The following is a 25,835-nucleotide window of genomic DNA, read 5'->3' as shown; positions in this document are numbered from 1 at the left end:
TTTCTATTTTTGTACAACTGTATTAAGTATATAATGTGAACTTTCATATTACTCTTTTCAAAAGTCGCTCAATTTTTATCTCTATTGTTTTTGGATCTGCACATCTGACAAGACAACTGCTGAATGAATGACGGCAAATGTGATTCCTTTTCTTTGGTCACCTATCTTAATGGGAAATGTCCAATGAGGTTATAGAAAATGTAATGCATGAAAATATCAGCATTTATACTGATATTCTCCTATGAAATGTGCAGCTTTGAGCTGAAAGAGAATGAATAGATTTAAAAAGTGAAGAACAAAGACACTGGCACAGCCAACAGGAGTTATTACTCAAACATCACAACCTTGCCCCACTCTGCCATACTAGGCTTCAAGGCCACCATAACATCCATCAGGAATTATTACTCAAACAACACAACCTTGCCCCACTCTGCCATACTAGGCTTCAAGGCCACCATAACATCCATCAGGAATTATTACTCAAACAACACAACCTTGCCCCACTCTGCCATACTAGGCTTCAAGGCCACCATAACATCCATCAGGAATTATTACTCAAACAACACAACCTTGCCCCACTCTGCCATACTAGGCTTCAAGGCCACCATAACATCCATCAGGAATTATTACTCAAACAACACAACCTTGCCCCACTCTGCCATACTAGGCTTCAAGGCCACCATAACATCCATCAGGAATTATTACTCAAACATCACAACCTTGCCCCACTCTGCCATACTAGGCTTCAAGGCCAGCATAACATCCCATCAGGAATTATTACTCAAACATCAAAACCTTGCCCCATTCTGTCATACTAGGCTTCAAGGCCACCATAACATCCATCAGGAATTATTACTCAAACATCACAACCTTGCCCCACTCTGCCATACTAGGCTTCAAGGCCACCATAACATCCCATCAGGAATTATTACTCAAACATCACAACCTTGCCCCATTCTGTCATACTAGGCTTCAAGGCCACCATAACATCCATCAGGAGTTATTACTCAAACAACACAACCTTGCCCCACTCTGTCATACTAGGCTTCAAGGCCAGCATAACATTTAATATACAGTACTACTAAATCAAGCAGAATAAACACTTCATTATCTAACATGAAAAATGAAAATTACCTATTGAGGAATGAGGCAATACTCATATTAACTGGTGTACCAGGCGTTGTTTCACAGCGAGAGTGATCACAGCAACCATCACCAACACCCGGTGATGAGCACATTACTGGAGTGAAGGTTAAACTGGCACCAGACGGCATCATTACAGTTTCAACTGAAAAAAATACTCATTTGATGACGTTAATAATGCACAAACATTTTCTAAAATTTAAATTCACAACTAACTCACAATTTGGAGAAAAAACTTTAGATGTAATTTCAGTTCATCCTGGGCTATTATCAACTTCTAAGCACCATAAGAGAGAAAAGGGAAGAATGGCAGAAAAGAGGTAAGATGAATAGATGAAAAGAAAATCAAGGTTACAAGATTTTAACATGAATAGAAATAGAAACAAACCATTTTCAAACAAGTAAATAATGACTACTTGCCCTCCATATCCACAGCTTCCTCATCCGTGAATCGAAATATTAAAAAAAAATCCAGAAAGTTCCAAAAAAGAAAAATTTGAATTTGCTGCGTGTAGAGCACTACAGTGAATCCATGCAAATGAAGTGATGTGTAGATAAACAATGCTCATTATTTGAGCATTGTTTGCCTCGTGCTTGATTTACCAAAGTGGGCTATAAGGTCAATAAGAATGAATCGAGCATTCACATAATAAAGCACAAAGAAGCCGAAATTCATGGAAATGTTAGTGCTGCCCCTACAATGGCAAAAATGGTCTCTCTGGTTCATGATAAAATGCTTGCAAAGACTGAGAAAGCATTAAGTATGTGACTAGAGGACACATCACCAAAGCATATCCCCGATGATAGCAAAATTGTGTGTGAAAAAGCACTTTGCCTCTATGAGCACTACTGTGAGGGGGCAGCTGAGAAGAGCAAGAGAAATAAGGCTAGTAAGGGATGGCTGGCTAGCTATGTAAAGCGCTACAGCCTCAAGAACTTAAGAGATAATGGGAGAATCTGCATCGACTGATGCTTAGGCAGCATCAGCGTTCCCAGAAGAGCTCAAGAAACTCACAGAAGAGCAAGTCTTCAGTTGTGATGAAATGGGCTTGTTCTGGAAGATGTCCAATTGTACCTATATCCATAAGAGCACAAAGCAGGCCCCAGGGTTCAAGGCCTGGAAATATTGCCTCACTCTGGTGCTGCGTGGCAATGCAGCAAGTCACAAGATCAAGCCAGGCCTCATCTACTGAGCAAGCAATCCCTGGGCCCTTTAAAACAAAAACAAATATTGCCTGCCTGTGTTCTGGTAACACAACAAGAAGGCTTGGGTGATGGCCATCTTGTTCATGGAATGGCTCCACCAGTGTTTCATTCCTGAAGTGAAGAAGTACGTACTTTGAAGAGAAGCGGCTGCCATTCAAGGTCCAGCCATTCCCAATCTCTCACTTTTGCTGACACAGAAGTGATGTTCCTGCCTCCTAACTGCTGCAGCCACTTGATCAAGGCATCATCAAGTGAATTAAGGCGACTTACCTGCCTCACCTTCGGGAGGAGCTGTGCTGCCCTTGATAACCCTGACTGTAGCATCATGTATTTATGGAAGAGCTTCACTATTGCAAAGGCTGTAGATGCTCTAAAGCCCGAGACAGTCAATGCAAGTTGGAAGCCATTATGGAGTGATGTACTCAGTGATCTGAGGGGATTCCCCAATACTGATGCAGAAGTCAGGAATATCTTGAATATTGCAAGGGAAATTGGTGGGGAAGGCTTCAAAGACATGATCGAGAAAGATGTTGAGGAACACATAGAAGAGTATAGAGAAACCCTTATCAACGAGGAACTCCAAGATCTGCTGAAATCCTCTACAGAAGATGATGATGACCATGATAATGCAGAAGATTTAGAGGAGGTAGAGCCATCAATCTGGACACTTGAAAAATTTGCAGCAGTTTTTCAACAGGCACAAATGTTACAGGATATTATCATTTAGTGGAATGAAGCTCCATATCACCCAAGGAATAACAACATGCCTACAACCACTGAAAGATTTGTCTGATGCAAAGAAAAACAATAAACAACTTCCTATAACAATGCTCCTAACTAAAACATCTGCAACAGTGAAGCCTCGACCTTCAATGCTTGAAGATCCTCAGCCCTCAACCTCTACAGATCCTCCAATGCATCAACGTCTGCAATCGGAACCTGGTTCTTCCAACACAGATGATCTTTCTGATGTCCTGTCAAAAGGTTCAAGTTAGTCTGATATCTCACCGATTACCTACAGTACCACACATCTCATCACCTCACCACATCAAGCACTGTAGGTACCATACAGCAATCATCATCATTGTCAACAAGAGAGAAGAACCAGGGTTTTGGCAAGTGTCATCATTATTCTCTAAACAATACAGTATAGCAACTATTTACATAGCATTTACATTGTATTAGGTATTATAAGTAATCTGGAGATGATCTAAAGCATATGGGAGGATGTGTGTAGGTTATATGCAAATACGTGTACTATGCCATTTAATATAAGGGACTTGAGAATCCACGGATTTTGGTATCTGTGGGGAAAAATAAACCAATCCCACGTGGATACTGAGGGATGACTGTATATGCGTGTTAAGCATGGGTTGTAAATGCTGCAGCGAGGAGGACGTTAGAGGCAGTGAAGATGTCATGTCTAAGGGCAATGTGTAATGCAAATACTATGCAGAGAATTTGTAGTTTGCTGATTAGGAGGAGGAGGTGCAAAGTTACTAAAGTATTATCCAGAGGGTTGAGAAGGAGCTGTTGAGGTGGTATGGTCATTGAGAGAGGATGGGGGCCAAATAGGATGACTTGGGGGTAGTGGAGGGAAGGCAGAGTAGGAGTTATCCTAGAAAAGGATGGAGGGAGGGGATAAGAGAGGTTTTGTGTGTAAAGGGTTTAGACATCCAGCAAGTATGTGTAAGCATGTTAGATAGAAGTGGAGGCAAGTGTTTTTTGTGACTTGATGTACTACTGGAGTGTTAGCAAAGTAACATTTATGAAGGTATTCAGGAAAACTGGTTAGCCAGACCAGAGTCATGGGATAGGAAGTACAGTGCCTGCACTCTAAAGGAGGGGGTGACGGTATTTGATGTCTGGAGGGACATTTGAACTGTCGTATCTGTGCGTCTCTGGTGCACAGATATGAGTGATAGTGTGAGTGATAGTGAAAGTTTCTTTTTCAGGTCACCCTGACTCAGTGAGAGATGGTCAGTGTTAAAAAGAAATTAGTTCTGGGAGTTACCATACTCATAGATAAATCACAAAAAATCCAAAGACTTGCTACAAAACTGCTCCCAGAGGTGAGAAAAAAGATGAGTTCTTCAGATTCAAAAACACTAAAAATTCCCAGGTTGGCTAAAAGATTAAAATAGGAGATATGATAAACTCACTTAAGATCATAAAAGCATATACTAAATTTGAAAAAAAAAAATGACAAGGACTTCTTAGTACCACAAGTAAGAAAAACAAAAATGCCCCACCTTTAAGTCAAGAAAAAATCTGATGACATGAGAAAGCACTTCTCCACAAATAATGTGATAAAAAGCTTGCTGAAATAACAGCCAAAAGGTAGGTAGTATGTGATACAACCACTGAAAATTAAAATTACATGACAAACTAAATACTGAGGATGAGACCTATTAACAACTCTCTTCCTGTAGCTATAAAATTAGATAATTACAAACAAGTAAGCACATGCAATACCTACCCAGTCATCCCTCACATCCCTTCACTAATCATGTTAAAACTTTTGATTCCTGTCTCCTTCAATATTCATTTCATTATACAGTCTCTCCTCAGATAGCGACAGAGCTCCATTCCGAAGAGTAGGTTGGTAAACAAATTGCTTGTTAAGTAAAGAGCATACTATACTGGTAGTGGGTTTGTGTCAACCATCTTAAGATATTGTTTTAATGTCACCCTTGCACCATTTATAAAATTTTTAGTATATTTTTAAATGTTTATACAGTAGTGTACTGTATATTGTGATAAACAGAACAGAGGAAACCAGCTCTAATATACATACACTTTACTTAGGTATGCATATTGGTCAGAGAACTGGTCATAAGTCCGAGCGGTTGTTAAATGAGTACATCATTAAGTGAGGAGAGACTGTATTACAATACTAATGTGTTATTGCATTTAGCAACTTTCTTCCAACACCATAGACTCAAGTAAAATATTATAATGCATTTCAGTCCATTAATAGAAATACCTTCAGCCCCAATATTGTTGATGGATATTAAAGATGGTGCTGGAGACACTGTTGACTGTGAGGCTGCTTTGGAAGGTGTGCCTGGAGGTTTGGGTGATGAAGGAGACACTGGTGGAGGAGCTATTCCTCCACTAGCAGGTGTTAGACTGGGCTGACTCATCATAGCATCTTGCAGTAAACTTCTTACATCATCTGCTGTTGCTAGGTGAAGAGGAGTTTGACCCTCCTAGAACAAGTAATTATTCTAATAAAATATAAAAACAGTATAAACTTTTCTCCATTGATCTAATATTGTGTATCTTTACTTTGTTCCCTGAAAATGTTTACAAGAAACACCATGTCAAGAGTACAGACAATAACATGTGATATTTTGTTTTACAGTGCATAATGAAATCTGATTTCATAAAGAAATATACTGTACTGTAAAATAAAAACAGAATATGAAATATAGTATAGTTACATAGTATAGTTATGCTTTTGTCTACCTACTTTACTTTAAATAAAAAAAAAAAGGCACAATACTATGAGTGGAACAATACACCAATAACCCACACGTACATGACTGAAACTTATGACGATGTTTCGGTCCAACTTGGACCATTAAGTTTAAAGTTGCTCTTCCTACAAAGAGAAACTCAAAATGAATGCCAAACATTTAGTTTTCTTGAAAATTTTGAAAATATCTTAAACAATATTTAGATAAAGGTAGGGAAGTTTTCACTGCATTTATGGATTTAGAAAAGGCATATGATAGAGTGGATAGAGGAGCAATGTGGCAGATGTTGCAAGTATATGGAATAGGTGGTAAGTTACTAAATGCTGTAAGTTTTTATGAGGAGAGTGAGGCTCAGGTTAGTGTGTGTAGGAGAGAGGGAGATTACTTTCTAGTAAAAGTAGGACTTAGACAGGGATGTGTAATATCACCATGGTTGTTTAACATATTTATAGATGGAGTTGTAAAAGAAGTAAATGCTAGGGTGTAGGAGAGAGGCGTGAGAGTGAGAGGTGACACAGATACTTTTTGCTGATGATACTGTGCTTTTGGGAGATTCTAAAGAGAAGTTGCAAAGGTTAGTGGACGAGTCTTGAAGGGTGAGTAAAGAAAGAAAGCTGAAAGTGAACACAGATAAGGGTAAGGTGATGAGGGTATCAAACAAGTTAGGTAAAGAAAAATTAGATATCACATTGGAGGGAGTATGCAAGAAGTGAATGTGTTCATATATTTGGGAATAGATCTGTCAGCAGATGGATTTATGAAGGACAAGGTTAACCATATAGGTAAGAGGTTGGTAGACAGCAACCGCCCAGGGAGGTACTACCGTCCTGCCAAGTGAGTATAAAACGGAAGCCTGTATTCGTTTTACATGATGGTAGGATTGCTGGTGTCTTTTCTCTGTCTCATAAACATGCAATATTTCAGGTACATCTTGCTACTTCTACTTACACTTAGGTCACACTACATATACATGGTTTTTAGTTTTTTTTTTTTTCAACAAGTCGGCCGTCTCCCACAGAGGCAGGGTGACCCAAAAAAGAAAGAAAATCCCCAAAAAGAAAATACTTTCATCATCATTCAACACTTTCACCACACTCACACATTATCACTGCTTTTGCAGAGGTGCTCAGAATACAACAGTTTAGAAGCATATACGTATAAAGATACACAACATATCCCTCCAAACTGCCAATATCCCAAACCCCTCCTTTAAAGTGCAGGCATTGTACTTCCCATTTCCAGGACTCAAGTCTGACTATATGAAAATAACCGGTTTCCCTGAATCCCTTCACTAAATATTACCCTGCTCACACTCCAACAGATCGTCAGGTCCCAAGTATCATTCGTCTCCATTCACTCCTATCTAACACGCTCATGCACGCTTGCTGGAAGTCCAAGCCCCTTGCCCACAAAACCTCCTTTACCCCCTCTTTCCAACCCTTTCAAGGACGACCCCTACCCCTCCTTCCTTCCCCTATAGATTTATATGCTTTCCATGTCATTCTACTTTGATCCATTCTCTCTAAATGACCAAACCACCTCAACAACCCCTCTTCTGCCCTCTGACTAATTCTTTTATTAACTCCACACCTTCTCCTAATTTCCACACTCCGAATTTTCTGCATAATATTTACACCACACATTGCCCTTAGACAGGACATCTCCACTGCCTCCAACCGTCTCCTCGCTGCTGCATTTACCACCCAAGCTTCACATCCATATAAGAGTGTTGGTACTACTATACTTTCATATATTCCCTTCTTTGCCTCCATAGATAACTTTTTTTGACTCCACATATACCTCAACGCACCACTCACCTTTTTTCCCTCATCAATTCTATGATTAACCTCATCCTTCATAAATCCATCCGCCGACACGTCAACTCCCAAGTATCTGAAAACATTCACTTCTTCCATACTCCTCCTCCCCAATTTGATATCCAATTTTTCTTTATCTAAATCATTTGATACCCTCATCACCTTACTCTTTTCTATGTTCACTTTCAACTTTCTACCTTTACACACATTCTCAAACTCATCCACTAACCTTTGCAATTTTTCTTTAGAATCTCCCATAAGCACAGTATCATCAGCAAAAAGTAACTGTGTCAGTTCCCATTTTGAATTTGATTCCCCATAATTTAATCCCACCCCTCTCCCGAACACCCTAGCATTTACTTCTTTTACAAACCCATCTATAAGTACAGTATATTAAACAACCACGGTGACATTACACATCCCTGTCTAAGACCTACTTTTACCGGGAAGTATTCTCCCTCTCTTCTACATACCCTAACCTGAGCCTCACTATCCTCATAAAAGCTCTTTACAGCATTTAGTAACTTACCACCTATTCCATATACTTGCAACATCTGCCACATTGCTCCTCTATCCACTCTATCATATGCCTTTTCTAAATCCATAAATGCAATAAAAACTTCCTTACCTTTATCTAAATACTGTTCACATATATGCTTCAATGTAAACACTTGATCTACACATCCCCTACCCACTCTGAAGCCTCCCTGCTCATCCGCAATCCTACATTCTGTCTTACCTCTAATTCTTTCAATTATAACCCTACCGTATACTTTTCTTGGTATATTCAGTAAACTTATTCCTCTATAATTTTTACAATCTCTTTTGTCCCCTTTCCCTTTATATAAAGGGACTATACATGCTCTCCGCCAATCCCTAGGTACCTTCCCCTCTTTCATACATTTATTAAACAAAAGTACCAACCACTCCAACACTATATCCCCCCCCCTGCTTTTAACATTTCTGTCATGATCCCATCAGTTCCAGCTGCTTTACCCCCTTTCATTCTACGTAATGCCTCACGTACCTCCACCACACTTACATTCTGCTCTTCTTCATTCCTAAAAGATGGTATACCTCCCTAGCCAGTGCATGAAATTACCACCTCCCTTTCTTCCTCAACATTTAAAAGTTCCTCAAAATATTCTCGCCATCTACCTAATACCTCCCTCTCCCCATCTACTAACTCACCTACTCTGTTTTTAACGGACAAATCCATACTTTCCCTAGGCTTTCTTAACTTGTTTAACTCACTCCAAATTTTTTTTTTATTTTCATTAAAATTTCTTGACAGTGCCTCTCCCACTCTATCATCTGCTCTCCTTTTGCACTCTCTCACCACTCTCTTCACCTTTCTTTTACTCTCCATATACTCTGCTCTTCTTATAACACTTCTGCTTTGTAAAAACCTCTCGTAAGCTACCTTTTTCTCTTTTATCACACCCTTTACTTCATCATTCCACCAATCACTCCTCTTTCCTCCTGCCCAAACCCTCCTATAACCACAAACTTCTGCCCCACATTCTAATACTGCATTTTTAAAACTATTCCAACCCTCTTCAACCCCCCGACTACTCATCTTTGCACTAGCCCATCTTTCTTCCAATAGTCGCTTATATCTCACCCGAACTTCCTCCTCCCTTAGTTTATACACTTTCACCTCCCTCTTACTTGTTGTTGCCACCTTCCTCTTTTCCCATCTACCTCTTACTCTAACTGTAGCTACAACTAAATAATCATCCGATATATCAGTTGCCCCTCTATAAACATGTACATCCTGGAGCCTACCCATCAACCTTTTATCCACCAATACATAATCTAACAAACTACTTTCATTACGTGCTACATCATACCTTATACAGTGGACCCCCGCATAACGATTACCTCCGAATGCGACCAATTATGTAAGTGTATTTATGTAAGTGCGTTTGTACGTGTATGTTTGGGGGTCTGAAATGGACTAATCTACTTCATAATATTTCTTATGGGAACAAATTCGGTCAGTACTGGCACCTGAACATACTTCTGGAGTAAAAAAATATCGTTAACCGGGGGTCCACTGTATATTTATTTATCCTCTTTTTCATAAAATATGTATTACTTATTACCAAATCTCTTTCTACACATAGCTCAATTAAAGGCTCCCCATTTACATTTACCCCTGGCACCCCAAATTTACCTACTACTCCCTCCTTAACATTTTTACCCACTTTAGCATTGAAATCCCCAACCACCATTACTCTCACACTTGATTCAAAACTCCCCACGCATTCACTCAACATTTCCCAGAATCTCTCTCTCTCCTCTACACTTCTCTCTTCTCCAGGTGCATACACGCTTACTATAACCCACTTTTCACATCCAATCTTTATTTTGCTCCACATAATCCTTGAATTTATACATTTGTAGACCCTCTTTTCCTGCCATAGCTTATCCTTCAACATTATTGCTACTCTTCTTTCTTTAGCTCTAACTCTACTTGAAACCCCTGACCTAATCCCATTTATTCCTCTCCATTGAAACTCTCCCACCCCCTTCAGCTTTGTTTCACTTAAAGCCAGGACATCCAGTTTCTTCTCATTCATAACATCCACAATCATCTCTTTCTTATCATTTGCACAACATCCATGCACATTCAGACTTCCCACTTTGACAATTTTCTTCTTATTCTTTTTAGTAATCTTTACAGGAAAAGGGGTTACTAGCCCATTGTTCCCGGCATTTTAGTTGACTTTTACAACACGCATGGCTTACGGAGGAAAGATTCTTATTCCACTTCCCCATGGATATAAAAGGAAAAGTAATAAGACCAAGAACTATTAAGATAAAAATCAAAGAAAACTCAGATGAGTGTGTATAAATAAACGTGTACATGTATGTGTAGTGTGACCTAAGTGTAAGTAGAAGTAGCAAGACATGCCTGTAATCTTGCATATTTATGAGACAGACAAAAGACACCAGCAATCCTACCATCATGTAAAACAATTACAGGCTTTCGTTTTACACTCACTTGGTAGGACGGTAGTACCTCCCTGGGTGGTTGCTGTCTACCAACCTACTACAAGCATATATACAGTGGACCCCCGCATAACGATTACCTCCGAATGCGACCAATTATGTAAGTGTAATTATGTAAGTGCGTTTGTACGTGTATGTTTGGGGGTCTGAAATGGACTAATCTACTTCACAATATTCCTTATGGGAACAAATTCGGTCAGTACTGGCACCTGAACATACTTCTGGAGTGAAAAAATATCGTTAACCGGGGGTCCACTGTATATATATATATATACACACCCCTCTGGGTTTTCTTCTATTTTCTTACTAGTTCTTGTTCTTGTTTATTTCCTGTTATCTCAATGGGGAAGTGGAACAGAATTCTTCCTCTGTAAGCCATGCGTGTTGTAAGAGGCAACTAAAATGCAGGGAGCAAGGGGCTAGTAATCCCTTTTCCTGTATAAATTACTAAATTTAAAAAGAGAAACTTGTTTTTCTTTTTGGGCCACCCTGCCTTGGTAGGATGCGGCTGGTTTGTCGAAAGGAGGAGGTTAACCATAGAACTGATGAAGAAAAAAACGTGAGTGGTGAGCCGAGGTATCTGTGGAGATAAAAAATGTTATCCATGTAGGCAAAGAAGGGAATGTACGATAGTACAGTGGTACCAACACTCTTGTATGGGTGTTAGGCATGATTTGTGAATGCTGCAGTGACAAAGAGGCTGGAGATGTCTTGTCTAAGGGTAATGTGTGGTGTAAATATTATACAGAGAATTCGTAGTGCAGAAATTAGGAGGTGTGGATTTACTAAAAGTATTATTCAGAGGGCTGAGGAGGGGTTGTTGAGATGGTCTGATCATTTAGAGAGGATGCAGCAAAATAGGATAACTTGGAGGGTGTATAAGATCTGTAGTGGAGGGAAGGAGAGGTAGGAGTCATCCTAGAAAAGCATGGAGGGAGGGGTTAAAATAGGCCTTGTGTGCTTGGACATACAGCAGGCATGTGTGAGCATATTAGATAGGAATGGAGAAGAATGGTTTTTGTTACTTGACAAGCTGTTGGAGTCTGAGCAGTGTAGTATTTTGTAAAGGGATTCAGGGAAACCAGTTAGTTTTACTCGAGTCTTGGAGGTGGGAAGTACAATGCCTGCACTTTACAGGAGGAGTTTGGGATATTGTGTTTGGAGTGACATCCCAACTGTTGGATCTGCATGCCTCTGTAAAGACAATGATAGTGTGAATGATAGTGAGTTTTCTTTTTTTTTTGGGGGGGGAGAAGGTCACCCTGCCTCAGTGGGAGACAGCCAGCATATTAACCCTTAAATGGTCCAAACGTATATATACGTTTTTTCAACATCCGAAAGTATGCAAAAAAAATAGATCTTTTTTGTTTTACATTTGAAAACGTGTAAAAAACTTTTATCTACCTTTTTTTTTTTTTGTTATATTTGAAAATATGTAAAAAAACGTAGATCTACTTCTGTAGCACTACGAATTTGAACGTTGATCTGCTTGGACCGTTTAAGGGTTAAAAAAAAATTTTACATGTAAACATTGCTGGCACATTTACACTGCTGTTGTTGATGAGTGGTCATTTTTTACCAGCTTCAACACACTATTTTTTTTTCCTTTTTTATTTTCTACTAGGAAAAATTAATCCTTTCAAACTGTAAGAAAAAAATTCTTATTTTAATATTTTGCCACATACACAGAAAATTCTATTCTTGGTTATAACACAGTTTAATGGTTAATCACAAGAAGAATCTGGGTCCAAGAGAAGCTTAATTAAATAGCTTGACAGTGATGCCTCAGTAGTGTGGCACTTTAATGTTAGCTATGCAGAATACTCAGATGTAGAAAGAAATTAGAGCCATCTCTGGCATTTAGATAGTTGCAATTATTCACAACCTCAATACTGTGATGCTGGAAACTCACCTCAACTGCATTCATTCAGTACAGGAATATGCTCTAAAGTAGACCCACCATACATGAAAGTGACAAGTTGCAGTGCTTGTTTAATAAGGTTAAGATAAGACAGTGTGTGCAGAATATGAAGAAAGTAAGAGAGACAGAGAGCATCAAGGTGACCCCATCATTCATACTATTACTGTCCTTGCAGAGGCATGCAGATATGAGTTTAGATGTCACTCTAAACAGCAGATCACAGAAAACAGTTATACTTGTCAAGGGAGATCTTTAAGTCATATGACACCATCCCTGTTCTGGAAAAGGATGCCTCAACAAACATACATTTTCAAGACAGAAAAATCTGCTCCAGGTTTTAAGGCAGCTAAGGATAGAAAGCTCATCTCTTCTGTTGTTGTGAAGAGGAAATTTGACATGTTCCTTCAAGGCATTTGTGTTCAGTTGAGCTGTGGTACCTTGCTTGACTTAGAGCTGCAGTACCAGCATCAACAACCTGACTGATCAGGTCATCAACCAAAAAAAAAAAAAAAAAAAAAAAAAAAAAGTGTAGCCAGACACCAGGCCAAGTGAATAGTATAATATATGGAACCCACACGAAGATAATACAGAGTACTATCGAGGAATTATTAAAAGACTGAATGAAACCAAAACTAGCACCATGTACAACAGCAAGGGAAGTAACATAATAGAAACTATAAGAGTGTCAGCTTGCTGATCATTGCAGGTAAAGTGGGTATAAAATTTGCAAGTAGATTTTTTGCTAATATCCTCACAGCTTCTTACTTGACCATACTTACCATAGCATCTCCTCTGTGGTTCACATTAAACAATTAGTCCCAGATTACCAATATACATGGTGAGTACGTACAAGCAAGGAGCAAACCAGAAGCAGCTGACCTGATTTTTGAGGTAAGGGTCAGCCCCATGAGCCAGCAAGAGAGCACAGAGTTGAGTGCGAGCCTTCTGAGCTGCTTCATGAAGAGGTGTGAAGCCCCATCTATCTGTGGCATTTACAGCTGTCTGGAATCTAATGAGGAGAGCTGCAATATCCAGATGTCCATAAGAGGAGGCATTGTGTAGAGGAATGAGACCACCCTGTAATGAATTTGATGAGAAACTTCAGAAATTTTTTGATCTTGTTCAACAGATCACGTCATTATGAGTACAGTAAACTGTCCATTAATGCGAAGATCTAAATTTCTGAAAATTGGGGTCCTATCTAAAATATCTATAATTAAATGATGTGAAGAACACGTGGAAAAAATAGGATTATGTTCTAGATACCAAATTTGCCAAACAATTTTATTAATTTTACTACTGTATATAAAAATAATACAGTTTATCTTACCTAACATTCTGTTAGTTGCCACTTGAAGACTTTCAAGTGTGGAGGGAGGGTTAACATGGGCCCACTCCTCTGCATTAGAGGTAGGGAGGTTTATCAACTAGCTACACGTAAATAGCATAAAAATAAAATTCACATTTCCTTACCAAATTGTACCACACACAGGAACTCACCACACCTATAGCAAAGGAACATACAGTATACCAAAAACAAATGCATTTCATAAAGTCAAGGCAATGAAAAATATTGAGAGAGAGCTTCATCTATGTATGGGGATTATCAGGCCACCACAGCTTATGCCATATTAGCCCTTTTAGGGTCCAAACCGCAGATCTACGCCATGAGCTCAGCTCACTCTGATAAGCTGTGAGTGGCAAATTTGGGCCTAGATATGAGAGAATACATCTATGTGGTATGTGTGCACCACATAAAACAAATCCTGCAGCACACAGTGCATAACGAGAGGAAAAAATGAGACCATAATTTTCAATTAAAATAGCGACTTTGCAGTGTTTTTTCGTATGTTTTTTATAGCTGTATTTGCAATTTCTTGGTCTCATTTGATAGAATGGAAGATATATTACAGAAATAGAGATGTTTTAGTATTGGAAATGGCTTGAAACTGAGCTCAAAGTAGCGGAAATGTTAAATTTTTGCCGATGTTCAAGAGTAAACAAATGACCTCACACGTCTAATACACGCCAGGTGGTGGGTCTGATATACATTCACAAATGTGGTGATATTATTTATACAATTATTACAATATTGCATAACAGTAAATCTTCTATTTTTTGGTTTGAATAAAAATTCATTATGTGAATAAAAAATCAAAATGGAATTCATTTGTAAAGCCTGAAAATGTAACTAATGAACAGAGGAAATGTTAGTTTAGTGCTAGGAATACCTGCATTGTTTATTCTGAACCCTATTTTGAAATTGGAATATTTTAAACTTTGCATTAAATTGGCCAAATTACCAATTTCCGACTTGGCGATTTCTTGCACTCTATCGATAGAATAGAAGTAATACTAGTGAAATAGCTAAGAATTTGGTTGACTGGAATAATGTAATTGGCCTAAAATGGGAGTTAAAGTCAGCAAAATCGCCGATGCGTAAATATCGCTGACACATCAAAATTCGCGAGAGCATAATTTCGTCAATTTTCCATCAAATTTCGTACTTTTTGTTTTATTACCTTCAGAAAAAGATTCTCTACCATTTCATAAGAAAAAATAACAAAATTATTTTTTGAAAATTCTTGGACCCTGGTGCACACTTTGAAATTTGGCCTCTGGACTCTGAAAGGGTTAAGCCCTCTCTGCTTTCCAGTGAGGCACCATCACCTGGACCCCTCAACATGTTAACACTGTAAAAAGAAAGCCACATTTCTTTATCAACGTGTAGGGTTAATCCAAACAAAATCATCTTAAGTGACTGAATATGCTCTTCAAATATTTTATGCAGGTATTTTAGTTTAGTGCTAGGAATACCTGCATTGTTTATTCTGAACCCTATTTTGAAATTGGAATATTTTAAGCAAGCGTGCGTGAGCGTGTTAGATAGGAGTGAATGGAGACGAATGGTACTTGGGACCTGACGATCTGTTGGAGTGTGAGCAGGGTAATATTTAGTGAAGGGATTCAGGGAAACCGGTTATTTTCATATAGTCGGACTTGAGTCCTGGAAATGGGAAGTACAATGCCTGCACTTTAAAGGAGGGGTTTGGGATATTGGCAGTTTGGAGGGATATGTTGTGTATCTTTATATGTGTATGCTTCTAGACTGTTGTATTCTGGGCACCTCTGCAAAAACAGTGATAATGTGCGAGTGTGGTGAAAGTGTTGAATGATGATGAAAGTATTTTCTTTTTGGGGATTTTCTTTCTTTTTTTGGGTCACCCTGCCTCGGTGGGAGACGGCCGACTTGTTGAAAAAAAAAAAAAAAAAAAAAAAAAAAAAAATTTTATATAAATTAGGCACTCATCCTTTAATAAAAGTTTGGAAAACATTAGTTAGGTAAGAATAATGGACATTTATTCAGTAAGAATGGTGAGAGGGTGGGGAAGGGAAGCACTACTCGGCCTGGTGAGCAGAATGAGAAAATCTATGGAGAGAATTACCCAAATTACATACATCATTTTTTTTATATGGTACTATGTATATGGGACAGGAGAGCCTGGCTTATACAGCAGGTTAGGTTCCAGGCTACCGTCGTTAAGTGATTCACCCTTTCTTTCACTTTTAAATGCATATAAATGCCTGATAATATGTTTACACTATCATATATTAAGTTAGCAATAGAACTAGGCATAAAAAACAATAAAAAAGTAAAATGCACATACAGTACACTCATTATTTTAAAATATTTGTAGTCTCAATGCAGGGTGACAGGTGAGTAGTATTAATTGTAGGAAATCAGGTGTGGTAGCCTACCACACCTTACAATTATGTTTGTTTTGCTATGATTGTATATATTTTCTTTATATGATGCATAGCATATTTCTGATATAATTTAAAAAACATCTGTAAAGCACCCCAGAGTGATTATTATTATTATTATTATTATTATTATTATTATTATTATTATTATTATTATTATTATTATTATTATTATTATTATTATTATGCTTACTGCCATCGACATATCTTGCTCACCGAGTTTAAAAATGGATTAATGAAAATGTCTGTAATATCGTAATTTACAACATTTAACCCTTTCAAGGCCAGTTCTGTAGTTCTACTGCTTTGAAGCCAGGGTCAGTCCCATAGTTCTACACCATGAGCTCAGCTCACTCAGATAAGCTGTGAGCAGTAAATTTGGGCCCATGAGAGAATAGGTTTGTGCAGAAAGTGTGCACCGTATTAAAAAATATCCTGCAGCAAGCAGCGCATAATGGGAAAAAACTGCAACCACATTTCTGGTTTAAAACATTTAATTTGCTGTGCATTTTCATATGATTTTTATGGTTTAAGTCTCAGTTTCTTGGTCTCATTTGATAGAATGGAAGATATATTACAGAAATAGAGATGATTCTGGACTGAAAGTAGCTTGAAATTGAGCTCAAAGTAGCAGAAATGTTCAATTTTTTGCCAATATTCCAGAGTACACACATGATGTCACTCATCCTACCAACCAGTCTAATATGCATTTAGGAATGAACTCACATTATTCATAAATTACAATAATACAATAGTCTGCATAACAGTAATCATGGACCCAAAAAAGAGTAATGATCCAAACAAGTCTGAAAGGAAAGCAGTGAAAAAAGAACTTGCTGCAAACTGGGAAATTGGAACACGTGTCAGACCTGGCCACTCAATAAGGTATGGCAAAATCCACTATATCATCCATATTGAAAAATAAAAGAGGCAATAAAAGGGGCTGATGTGGCAAAAGGAGTGAAAATTCTTGCTGTGAAAAGGTCACAGATAACTGAAGAAATGGAAGAACTTTTGTTAGTGTGGATTAACAAAAAACAATTGGTTGGTGACAGTGTTTCTGAAACAATAATTTGTGAAAAAGCAAAGCAGTTATATAGCGATCTTAGGTGAGACTCCCTGGGAAACAGTGCTGAAAGTAATGAACGTAAGGCAAGTAGGGGCTGGTTTGACAGATTTGAAAAGAGGAGTGGGATTCAAAGTGTAGTAAGGCATGGGGAGGCTGCCAGTGCTAACAGAGATGGGGCTGAGAAGTTTGTTAGATAATTTAAAACCTATGTAGACATTTGAGAGATTTATTTCTCAACAAGTTTTTATATGTGATGAAACCAGCCTCTTTTGGAAAAGAATGGCTAAGAGAACCTACATCACACAAGAAGAAAAATCATTACAAGGACACAAGTCCATGAAAGACAGACTAACACTCTTGTTGTGTGGTAATGATAGTGGGGACTGCAAAATGAAACTGTTGCTAGTCTACCACTCTGAAAATCAAAGTATTTAAGAAAAACAATGTGATAAAACGTACTCAGTGTAATGAGGAGGGATAATAGTAAAGCTTGGGTAGCAAGGCAGTTCTTCATTGACTGGATATGTGAAGTGTTTGCCCCAAGTGTGAAACAGTACCTTGCAGAAAAAACATAATCATTAAGGGCACTTCTGGTAATGGACAATGCTCCTGCTCATCCTCCAGGCTTGGAGGAAAATTTGGAGGATGAATACAGTTTCATTAAAGTGAAGTTCTTGCCCCCTAACACCACTCCTCTTATCCAACCCATGGACCAGAAGGTAATTTCTAATTTTAAGAAACTTTACACAAAAGCACTATCTAAAAGGTACTTCAAAATGACCTCTGAAAGAGCTAACCCCTAGGGAAATTTGGAAAAACCATTTTAATATCCTCCAGTGTTTAAGGATAATAGACAAAGTCTGGGAAAAGTTTCTTTCAGGACAATGAACTCTGCCTGGAAAAAACTGTGGCCAGACTGTGTGTCAGACAGATATTTTGAGGGTTTTGAGGCAAGAGCCTGTACTGAAGGATATTGTTTCTCTGGGCCAGTCCATGACTTTGGAAATGGACAATGAGGATGTAGGGGAGTTGGTGGAGGATCACAAGAATGAGCTCACCACAGAACTTCAAGACCTGCACAAGGAGCAGCAAGAAGTGCTTGAGGAAATTTCTTCTTCAGAGGAGGAAAGCAGTAAGGGCAACATTTCCACTGCAGAAATTAAGGAACTGTGTTACCATTGGGCTCAAACACAGAGCCTGTGGAAAAATGGCATCCTAACATTACTATTGTGAATAGGAGCGTCAACCTGTTCAATGGCAATGTCGTTGACCACTTTAGAAACATTTCTGGAAAGTCGTCAAAGCAGACAACATTGGACAGCTTCTTTAGCAGAGAAAAAATATCAAATGCTAATGAATCCCCATCATCTTCAAGTGCTGCTGCACAGAGACAGAAAAGAGAAAAAACACAAGACATGCAGTTACAAGATATTTTTATTGAAGGTGACACCCCTTCCAAACAATAACATCTCTCTACCTTCCTTTTAGGCCATCAGTAAAACTCAGTAAAGGTAAAGTGCAGTTAATATTTCATTTATTTCATGTATTTATTGTCTTTATAGTTTACTTGTATGATTTTTTGCATGCAAATATTATTATTCAGGTTTATATAAACAACATTTTCACTTAAAATGTTTTATAATCAGTAATTTTGGGGGGGTTTTACATGATGGTAGGAATGTTGGTGTCTTTTTTCTGTCTCATAAACATGCGAGATAACAGGTTTATCTTGCTACTTTTATTTACACCAAGTCACACTACACATGTATGTTTTTTTTTTTTTTTTTTTTTAAACAAGTCGGCCGTCTCCCACCGAGGCAGGGTGACCCAAAAAGAAAGAAAATCCCCAAAAAGAAAATACTTTCATCATCATTCAACACTTTCACCTCACTCACACATAATCACTGTTTTTGCAGAGGTGCTCAGAACACAACAGTTTAGAAGCATGTACGTATAAAGATACACAACATATCCCTCCAAACTGCTAATATCCCAAAACCCCTCCTTTAGAGTGCAGGCATTGTACTTCCCATTTCCAAGACTCAAATCCGGCTATATAAAAATAACCGGTTTCCCTGAATCCCTTCGCTAAATATTACCCTGCTTACACTCCAACAGATCGTCAAGTCCCAAATACCATTCGTCTCCATTCACTCCTATTGAACATGCTCATGCACGCCTGCTGGAAGTCCAAGCCCCTCACCCACAAAACCTTCCTTACCCCTTCCTTCCAACCTTTTCGAGAACGACCCCTACCCCGCCTTCCTTCTCCTACAGATTTAAATGCTCTCCATGTCATTCTACTTTGATCCATTCTCTCTAAAGGACCAAACCACCTCAACAACCCCTCTTCAGCCCTCTGACTAATACTTTTATTAACTCCACACCTTCTCCTAATTTTCACACTCCGAATTTTCTGCATAATATTTACACCACACATTGCCCTTAGACAGGACATCTCCACTGCCTCCAACCGCCTCCTCGCTGCTGCACTCACAACCCAAGCTTCACACCCATATAAGAGTGTTGGTACTACTATATTTTCATACATTCCCTTCTTTGCCTCCATAGATAATGTTTTTTGACTCCACATATACCTCAATGCACCACTCACCTTTTTTCCTTCATCAGTTCTATGATTAACCTCATCCTTCGTAAATCCATCCGCCGACACAACATATCCCTCCAAACTGCCAATATCCCAAACCCCTCCTTTAAAGTGCAGGCATTGTACTTCCCATTTCCAGGACTCAAGTCCGACTATATGAAAATAACCGGTTTCCCTGAATCCCTTCACTAAATAAACTTATTCCTCTATAATTTTCACAATTTCTTTTGTCCCCCTTCCCTTTATATAAAGGGACCTTCCCCTCTTTCATACATTTATTAAACAAAAGTACCAACCACTCCAACACTATATCCCCCCCTGCTCTTAACATTTCTGTCATGATCCCATCAGTTCCAGCTGCTTTACCCCCTTTCATTCTACGTAATGCCTCACGTACCTCCCCCACACTTACATTCTGCTCTTCTTCACTCCTAAAAGATGGTATACCTCCCTGGCCAGTGCATGAAATTACCGCCTCCCTTTCTTCCTCAACATTTAAAAGCTCCTCAAAATATTCTCGCCATCTACCTAATACCTCCCTCTTCCCATCTACTAACTCCCCTACTCTGTTTTTAACTGACAAATCCATACATTTCCTAGGCTTTCTTAACTTGTTTAACTCACTCCAAAATTTTTTCTTATTTTCATTAAAATTTCTTGACAGTGCCTCTCCCACTCAATCATCTGCTCTCCTTTTGCACTCTCTCACCACTCTCTTCACCTTTCTTTTACTCTCCATATACTCTGCTCTTCTTATAACATGTACATGCATATATATTTACACACTCATCTGGGTTTTCTTCCAGTTTCTTAATACGTAGTTCTTGTTCTTCATTTCCTCTAATCTCCATGGGGAAGTGGAAGAGAATTCTTCCTCTGTAAGCCATGCATGTTCTAAGAGGCAACTAAAATGCTGGGAGCAACCCCTTCTCCTGTATATTTTTTTTTTAACACGTCGGTCGTCTTCCACCAAGGCAGGGTGACCCAAAAAGAAAGAAAATCCCCAAAAATAAAATACTTTCATCATTCAACACTTTCACCTCACTCATACATAATTACTACTTTGCAGAGGCACTAAGATATAACAGTTCAGAAGTCCCTCCAAACTGCCAATATCCCAAACCCCTCCTTTAAAGTGCAGGCATTGTACTTCCCATATCCAGGACTCAAGTCTTTTCGTGGGATACAGCCAGTTTGTTGAGGAAACAAATTATCTTTACTGTCTTAAGCATTTCTTTATACATATATTTGTTATTCCTGTAATGCAGTACTTCTTTTACAAATCAAGAGGTGGCTTGGCCTGAGAGTGGGCTATGGAGTCCATGATCCTAAAATCATTAACAAATTATGATAAAAGCAAAGGAAGATGCTATGTGTTTATTAATCCTTTGACTGTTTTGGTCATATATATACATCTTAGGAGCCACCGTTTTTGAAGTACATATACTCAAATTCTAGCGGCTTCAAATCAAGCAGGAGAAAGCTGGTAGGCCCACATGTGAGAGAATGGGTCTGTGTGGTCAGTGTGCACCATATAAAAAAAATCCTGCAGCATGCAGTGCATGATGAGAAAAAAAAATTCCAACCATTTTTTTTAATTAAAATGCCAACTTTGTGGTCTATTTTCGTATAGTATTTATTATTGTATTCTCGTTTTCTTGGTCTCATTTGATAGAATGGGAAACATATTATAGAAACAGAGGTGATTTTGATTGGCTTTACTATGAAAAGAACCTGGAAATGGAGCTCAAAGTAGGGGAAATGTTTGATTTTTGTCGATGTTCAAAAGTAAACAAATGATGTCATTTTCCAATAAATGTCCAACTAGCCATTCTAATATGCAGTCATGAATGGGTTGACATTATTTATACAATTATTACAATATTGCATGTGACCAGGCCTCATGGTGGATCACAGAACCTGATCAATCAGGCTGTTACTGCTGGCTGCACGCAATCCAACATACGAGCCACAGCCCGGCTGGTCAGGTATCGACTTTAGGTGCTTGTCCAGTGCCTGCTTGAAGACAGCCAGGGGTCTATTGGTAATCCCCCTTATGTATGCTGGGAGGCAGTTGAACAGTCTCGGGCCCCTGACACTTATTGTATTGTTTCTTAATGTGCTAGTGACATCCCTGCTTTTCATTGGGGGGATGTTGCATCTTCTGCCAAGTCTTTTGCTTTCGTTGTGAGTGATTTTCGTGTGCAAGTTCGGTACTAGTCCCACTATGATTTTCCAGGCATATATAATCATGCATCTCCCTGCCTGCAATCCAGGGAGTACAGGAACTTCAAGCGCTCCCAGTAATTGAGGTGTTTTATCTCCGTTATGCGTGCCACCGTAAAGGTTCTCTGTACATTTTCTAGGTCAGCAATTTCACCTGCCTTGAAAGGTGCTGTTATTGTGCAGCAATATTCCAGAATAGATAGAACAAGTGACCTGAAGAGTGTCATCATGGGCTTGGCATCCCTAGTTTTGAAGGTTCTCATTATCCATCCTGTCATTTTTCTAGCAGATGCGATTGATACAATGTCATGGTCCTTGAAGGTGAGATCCTCCAACATGATCACTCCCAGGTCCTTCACATTGGTTTTTCACTCTATTTTGTGGCTAGAATTTGTTTTGTACTCTAATGAAGTTTTAATTTCATCATGTTTACCATATCTGAGTAATTGAAATTTCTCATTGTTGAACTTCATATTGTTTTCTGCAGCACAGTGAAAGATTTGGTTGATGTCTGCCTGGAGCCTTGCAGTGTCTGCAATGGAAGACACAGTCATGCAGATTCGGGTGTCATCTGCAAAGGAAGACACGGTGTTGTGGCTGACATCCTTGTCTATGTCAGATGTGAGGATGAGAAACAAGATGGGAGCGAGTACTGTGCCTTGTGGAACAGAGCTTTTCACCGTAGCCGCCTCAAACTTTACTCTGTTGACTACTACTCTTTGTGTTCTGTTTGTGAGGAAATTATAGATCCATCTACCAACTTTTCCTGTTATTCCTTCAGCACGCATTTTGTGCGCTATTACGTCATGGTCACACTTGTCGAAGGCTTTTGTAAAGTCTGTATATATTACATCTGCATTCTTTTTGTCTTCTAGTGCATCTAGGACCTTGTCGTAGTGATCCAGTAGTTGGGACAGACAGGAGTGACCTGCTCTAAACCCATGTTGCCCTGGGTTGTGTAACTGATGGGTATCTAGATGGGTGGCGATCTTGCTTCTTAGGACCCTTTCAAAGATTTTTATGATATGGTATGTTAGTGCTAACGGTCTGTAGTTCTTTGCTATTGTTTTACTGCCCCCTTTGTGGAGTAGGGCTATGTCTGTTGTTTTTAGTAACTGGGACGACCCCGTGTCCATGCTCCCTCTCCATAGGATGGTAAAAGCATGTGATAGGGGCTTCTTGCAGTTCTTGATGAACACGGAGTTCCATGAGTCTGGCCCTGGGGCCGAGTGCATGGGCATGTCATTTATCACAAGAGTAATATCAGAGGGGCCTGGAAACATGACTGATGAACAAAGAAAATGTTATTTTAGAGCCAGGAATGTCTGCACTGTTCATTCTGGACCCTATTTTGAATTTGTCATATTTTTTAATTTTCGTGAAATTGGCCAAATTGCAAATTTCTGACCACATTATTGGGTAGTTGAAATCGGTAAATGGGCAGTTTCTTGTACTCAGTCGATAGAAAAAATGGAGTTCTAAAGAAATAGCTATGAGTTTGGTTGATTGGAACAATGGAATTAGCCAAAAATAGGGCTCAAAGTGGGCGAAATTGTCAATTCGTAAATATCGCCGAGGTCACTAACTTCGTGAGAGCGTAATTCCATCAGTTTTCCATCAAATTTCGTTCTTTTGGTGTCATTACAATCGGGAAAAGATTCTCTATTATTTCATAAGAATTTTTTTTTTTTTTTTTTAAATTTTGCGACACCAGGAGACACCTCAGGATTTGGGGTTGCGACAGTCAAGGTGTTAATGATGTAAGTGGTAGTAGACATACAAGAACCATTATGAGAAGAGATATGTAGTAAATCTGTGAAAATTTTAGTTTCACATTAACAAACAAAGTAAAATACTAGACTTCCAGGAAGAAATATATTCAGAATTATTATTTTTGAAATGCACTTACTTTATCTTGAGCATTGACATCTGCTCCATTTTCTAAGAGATACTCAGCAACTTCAAGGTTGTTGTAACCAGCAGCCAGGTGCAGTGGGGTAGAGTTGCGACCCTGCATATTACAACAACATATATTTAGGATCTGGACAGCTGAATGCAATATAATTTAATATAAAGGGCAGTTCTGCCGAACAGTTCAAAAGCAAATGTTTGGTGACATGATTCATAATACTGTACATAAGAGTAATAGACAGAGAGCAAAACATTATCAAAATCTTTGATCATAAGTGAAGTGACATAAACAGATGTTTATGATATTCTATATACCTTGTTAAACTTATTCTATTTATTGGTATACCTGAGAGTCTCTGCAGTTAATGTTGTCTGGATTAAGGAGTTTTTGAACCCTTGCCAGATTGCCCTTCTTAGCAGCATCAAGTAGGGCAGCATCACCTCGTAGTAAGTCTGCTACATCCTGGTCACTCTCCTTCACTAAATCTAATGCTGTGTGTCCATCTCGGTTCTTTCTGTTTACATCAGCTCCATGCTACCAAATGAAATAATTTATAGATATGTCTTAATTAACTCTGTTTGATAAAGGTAGATACTGCATCCTTGGTCTCTTACCCCAGTAAATATATCTTCCTCCCCTCCTCCCTCTCTCTCTCTTCTCCCTTCCCATTCTCTTCACCTCCCTCTCCCTTTCTCTTCTCCCCCTCTTTCCCTTCCCTTTCATACCCTCTCTCTTCCCCCCATTTATTCACTTATCTATTTTCCCCCTATTTTTTCTTTCCTCTCCTCCTTTTCTCTCTTATCTTCCTCTCTACCCTTCTCATACTCCCTCTTCAGCCTGCCCTTTCTATCCTTCTAACTTTTCCTAAGTCCATTTGATAAATTGTTTAATAATGTTTACATGTAATACCAGACAGATTAATGTGCAAGAGAAAGAAAATTTGCATTATGACAATATTGTTGATGAAGACTGCATGACTACAACTCTTATTATTGTCAAGTGAAGTAAGTGAAAAAGTGAAGCACAAACCCTTATAAAGAGGTCACATACACTAATATAATACATAATAATTACAAGCAATATTATTAGTATTAATAATCCTACACACACACTAACTCTCTCTCTCTCTCTTCTCTCTCTCCTCTCTCTCTGTCTCTCTCTCTCTCCCTCTCTCTCTTCCTCTCTCTCTCTCCCTCTCTCTCTCTCTCTCTCTTCCTCTCTCTCTCTTCCTCTCTCTCTCTCTCTCTCTTCCTCTCTCTCTCTCTCTCTCTTCCTCTCTCTCTCTCTCTCTCTCTCTTCCTCTCTCTCTCTCTCTCTCTCTCTCTCTCTCTCTCTCTCTCTTCCTCTCTCTCTCTCTCTTCCTCTCTCTCTCTCTCTCTCTCTCTCTCTCTCTCTCTCTCTATATATATATATATATATATATATATACAGTGGACCCCCGCATAACGATTACCTCCGAATGCGACCAATTATGTAAGTGTATTTATGTAAGTGCGTTTGTACGTGTATGTTTGGGGGTCTGAAATGGACTAATCTACTTCACAATATTCCTTATGGGAACAAATTCGGTCAGTACTGGCACCTGAACATACTTATGGAGTGAAAAAATATCGTTAACCGGGGGTCCACTGTATATATATATATATATATATATATATATATATATAT

At 38.8% G+C, this 25,835-nt stretch overlaps 1 protein-coding gene across 3 annotated transcripts in view; it reads right to left on the bottom strand.

The window, feature by feature from the left end:
- Window positions 1–25,835, bottom strand: part of Tnks (tankyrase) — a 102,546-nt gene that overhangs the window by 32,843 nt on the left and 43,868 nt on the right. For all 3 annotated transcript variants that reach the window (XM_053788345.2, XM_053788352.2, XM_053788358.2), the window contains exons 12-16: window positions 24,513–24,701; window positions 24,165–24,266; window positions 13,467–13,664; window positions 5,336–5,561; window positions 1,135–1,288 (exon numbers count right to left, since the gene is read on the bottom strand). In XM_053788345.2, coding sequence (XP_053644320.1) covers window positions 1,135–1,288; window positions 5,336–5,561; window positions 13,467–13,664; window positions 24,165–24,266; window positions 24,513–24,701 — 869 coding nt within the window. The remainder of the gene's footprint in view (window positions 1–1,134; window positions 1,289–5,335; window positions 5,562–13,466; window positions 13,665–24,164; window positions 24,267–24,512; window positions 24,702–25,835) is intronic.

The sequence above is a fragment of the Cherax quadricarinatus genome, chromosome 31 (genome assembly GCF_038502225.1).
Source record: "Cherax quadricarinatus isolate ZL_2023a chromosome 31, ASM3850222v1, whole genome shotgun sequence".
NCBI lineage: Eukaryota > Metazoa > Arthropoda > Malacostraca > Decapoda > Parastacidae > Cherax > Cherax quadricarinatus.
This window is presented reverse-complemented; position numbering and strand designations above follow the sequence as displayed.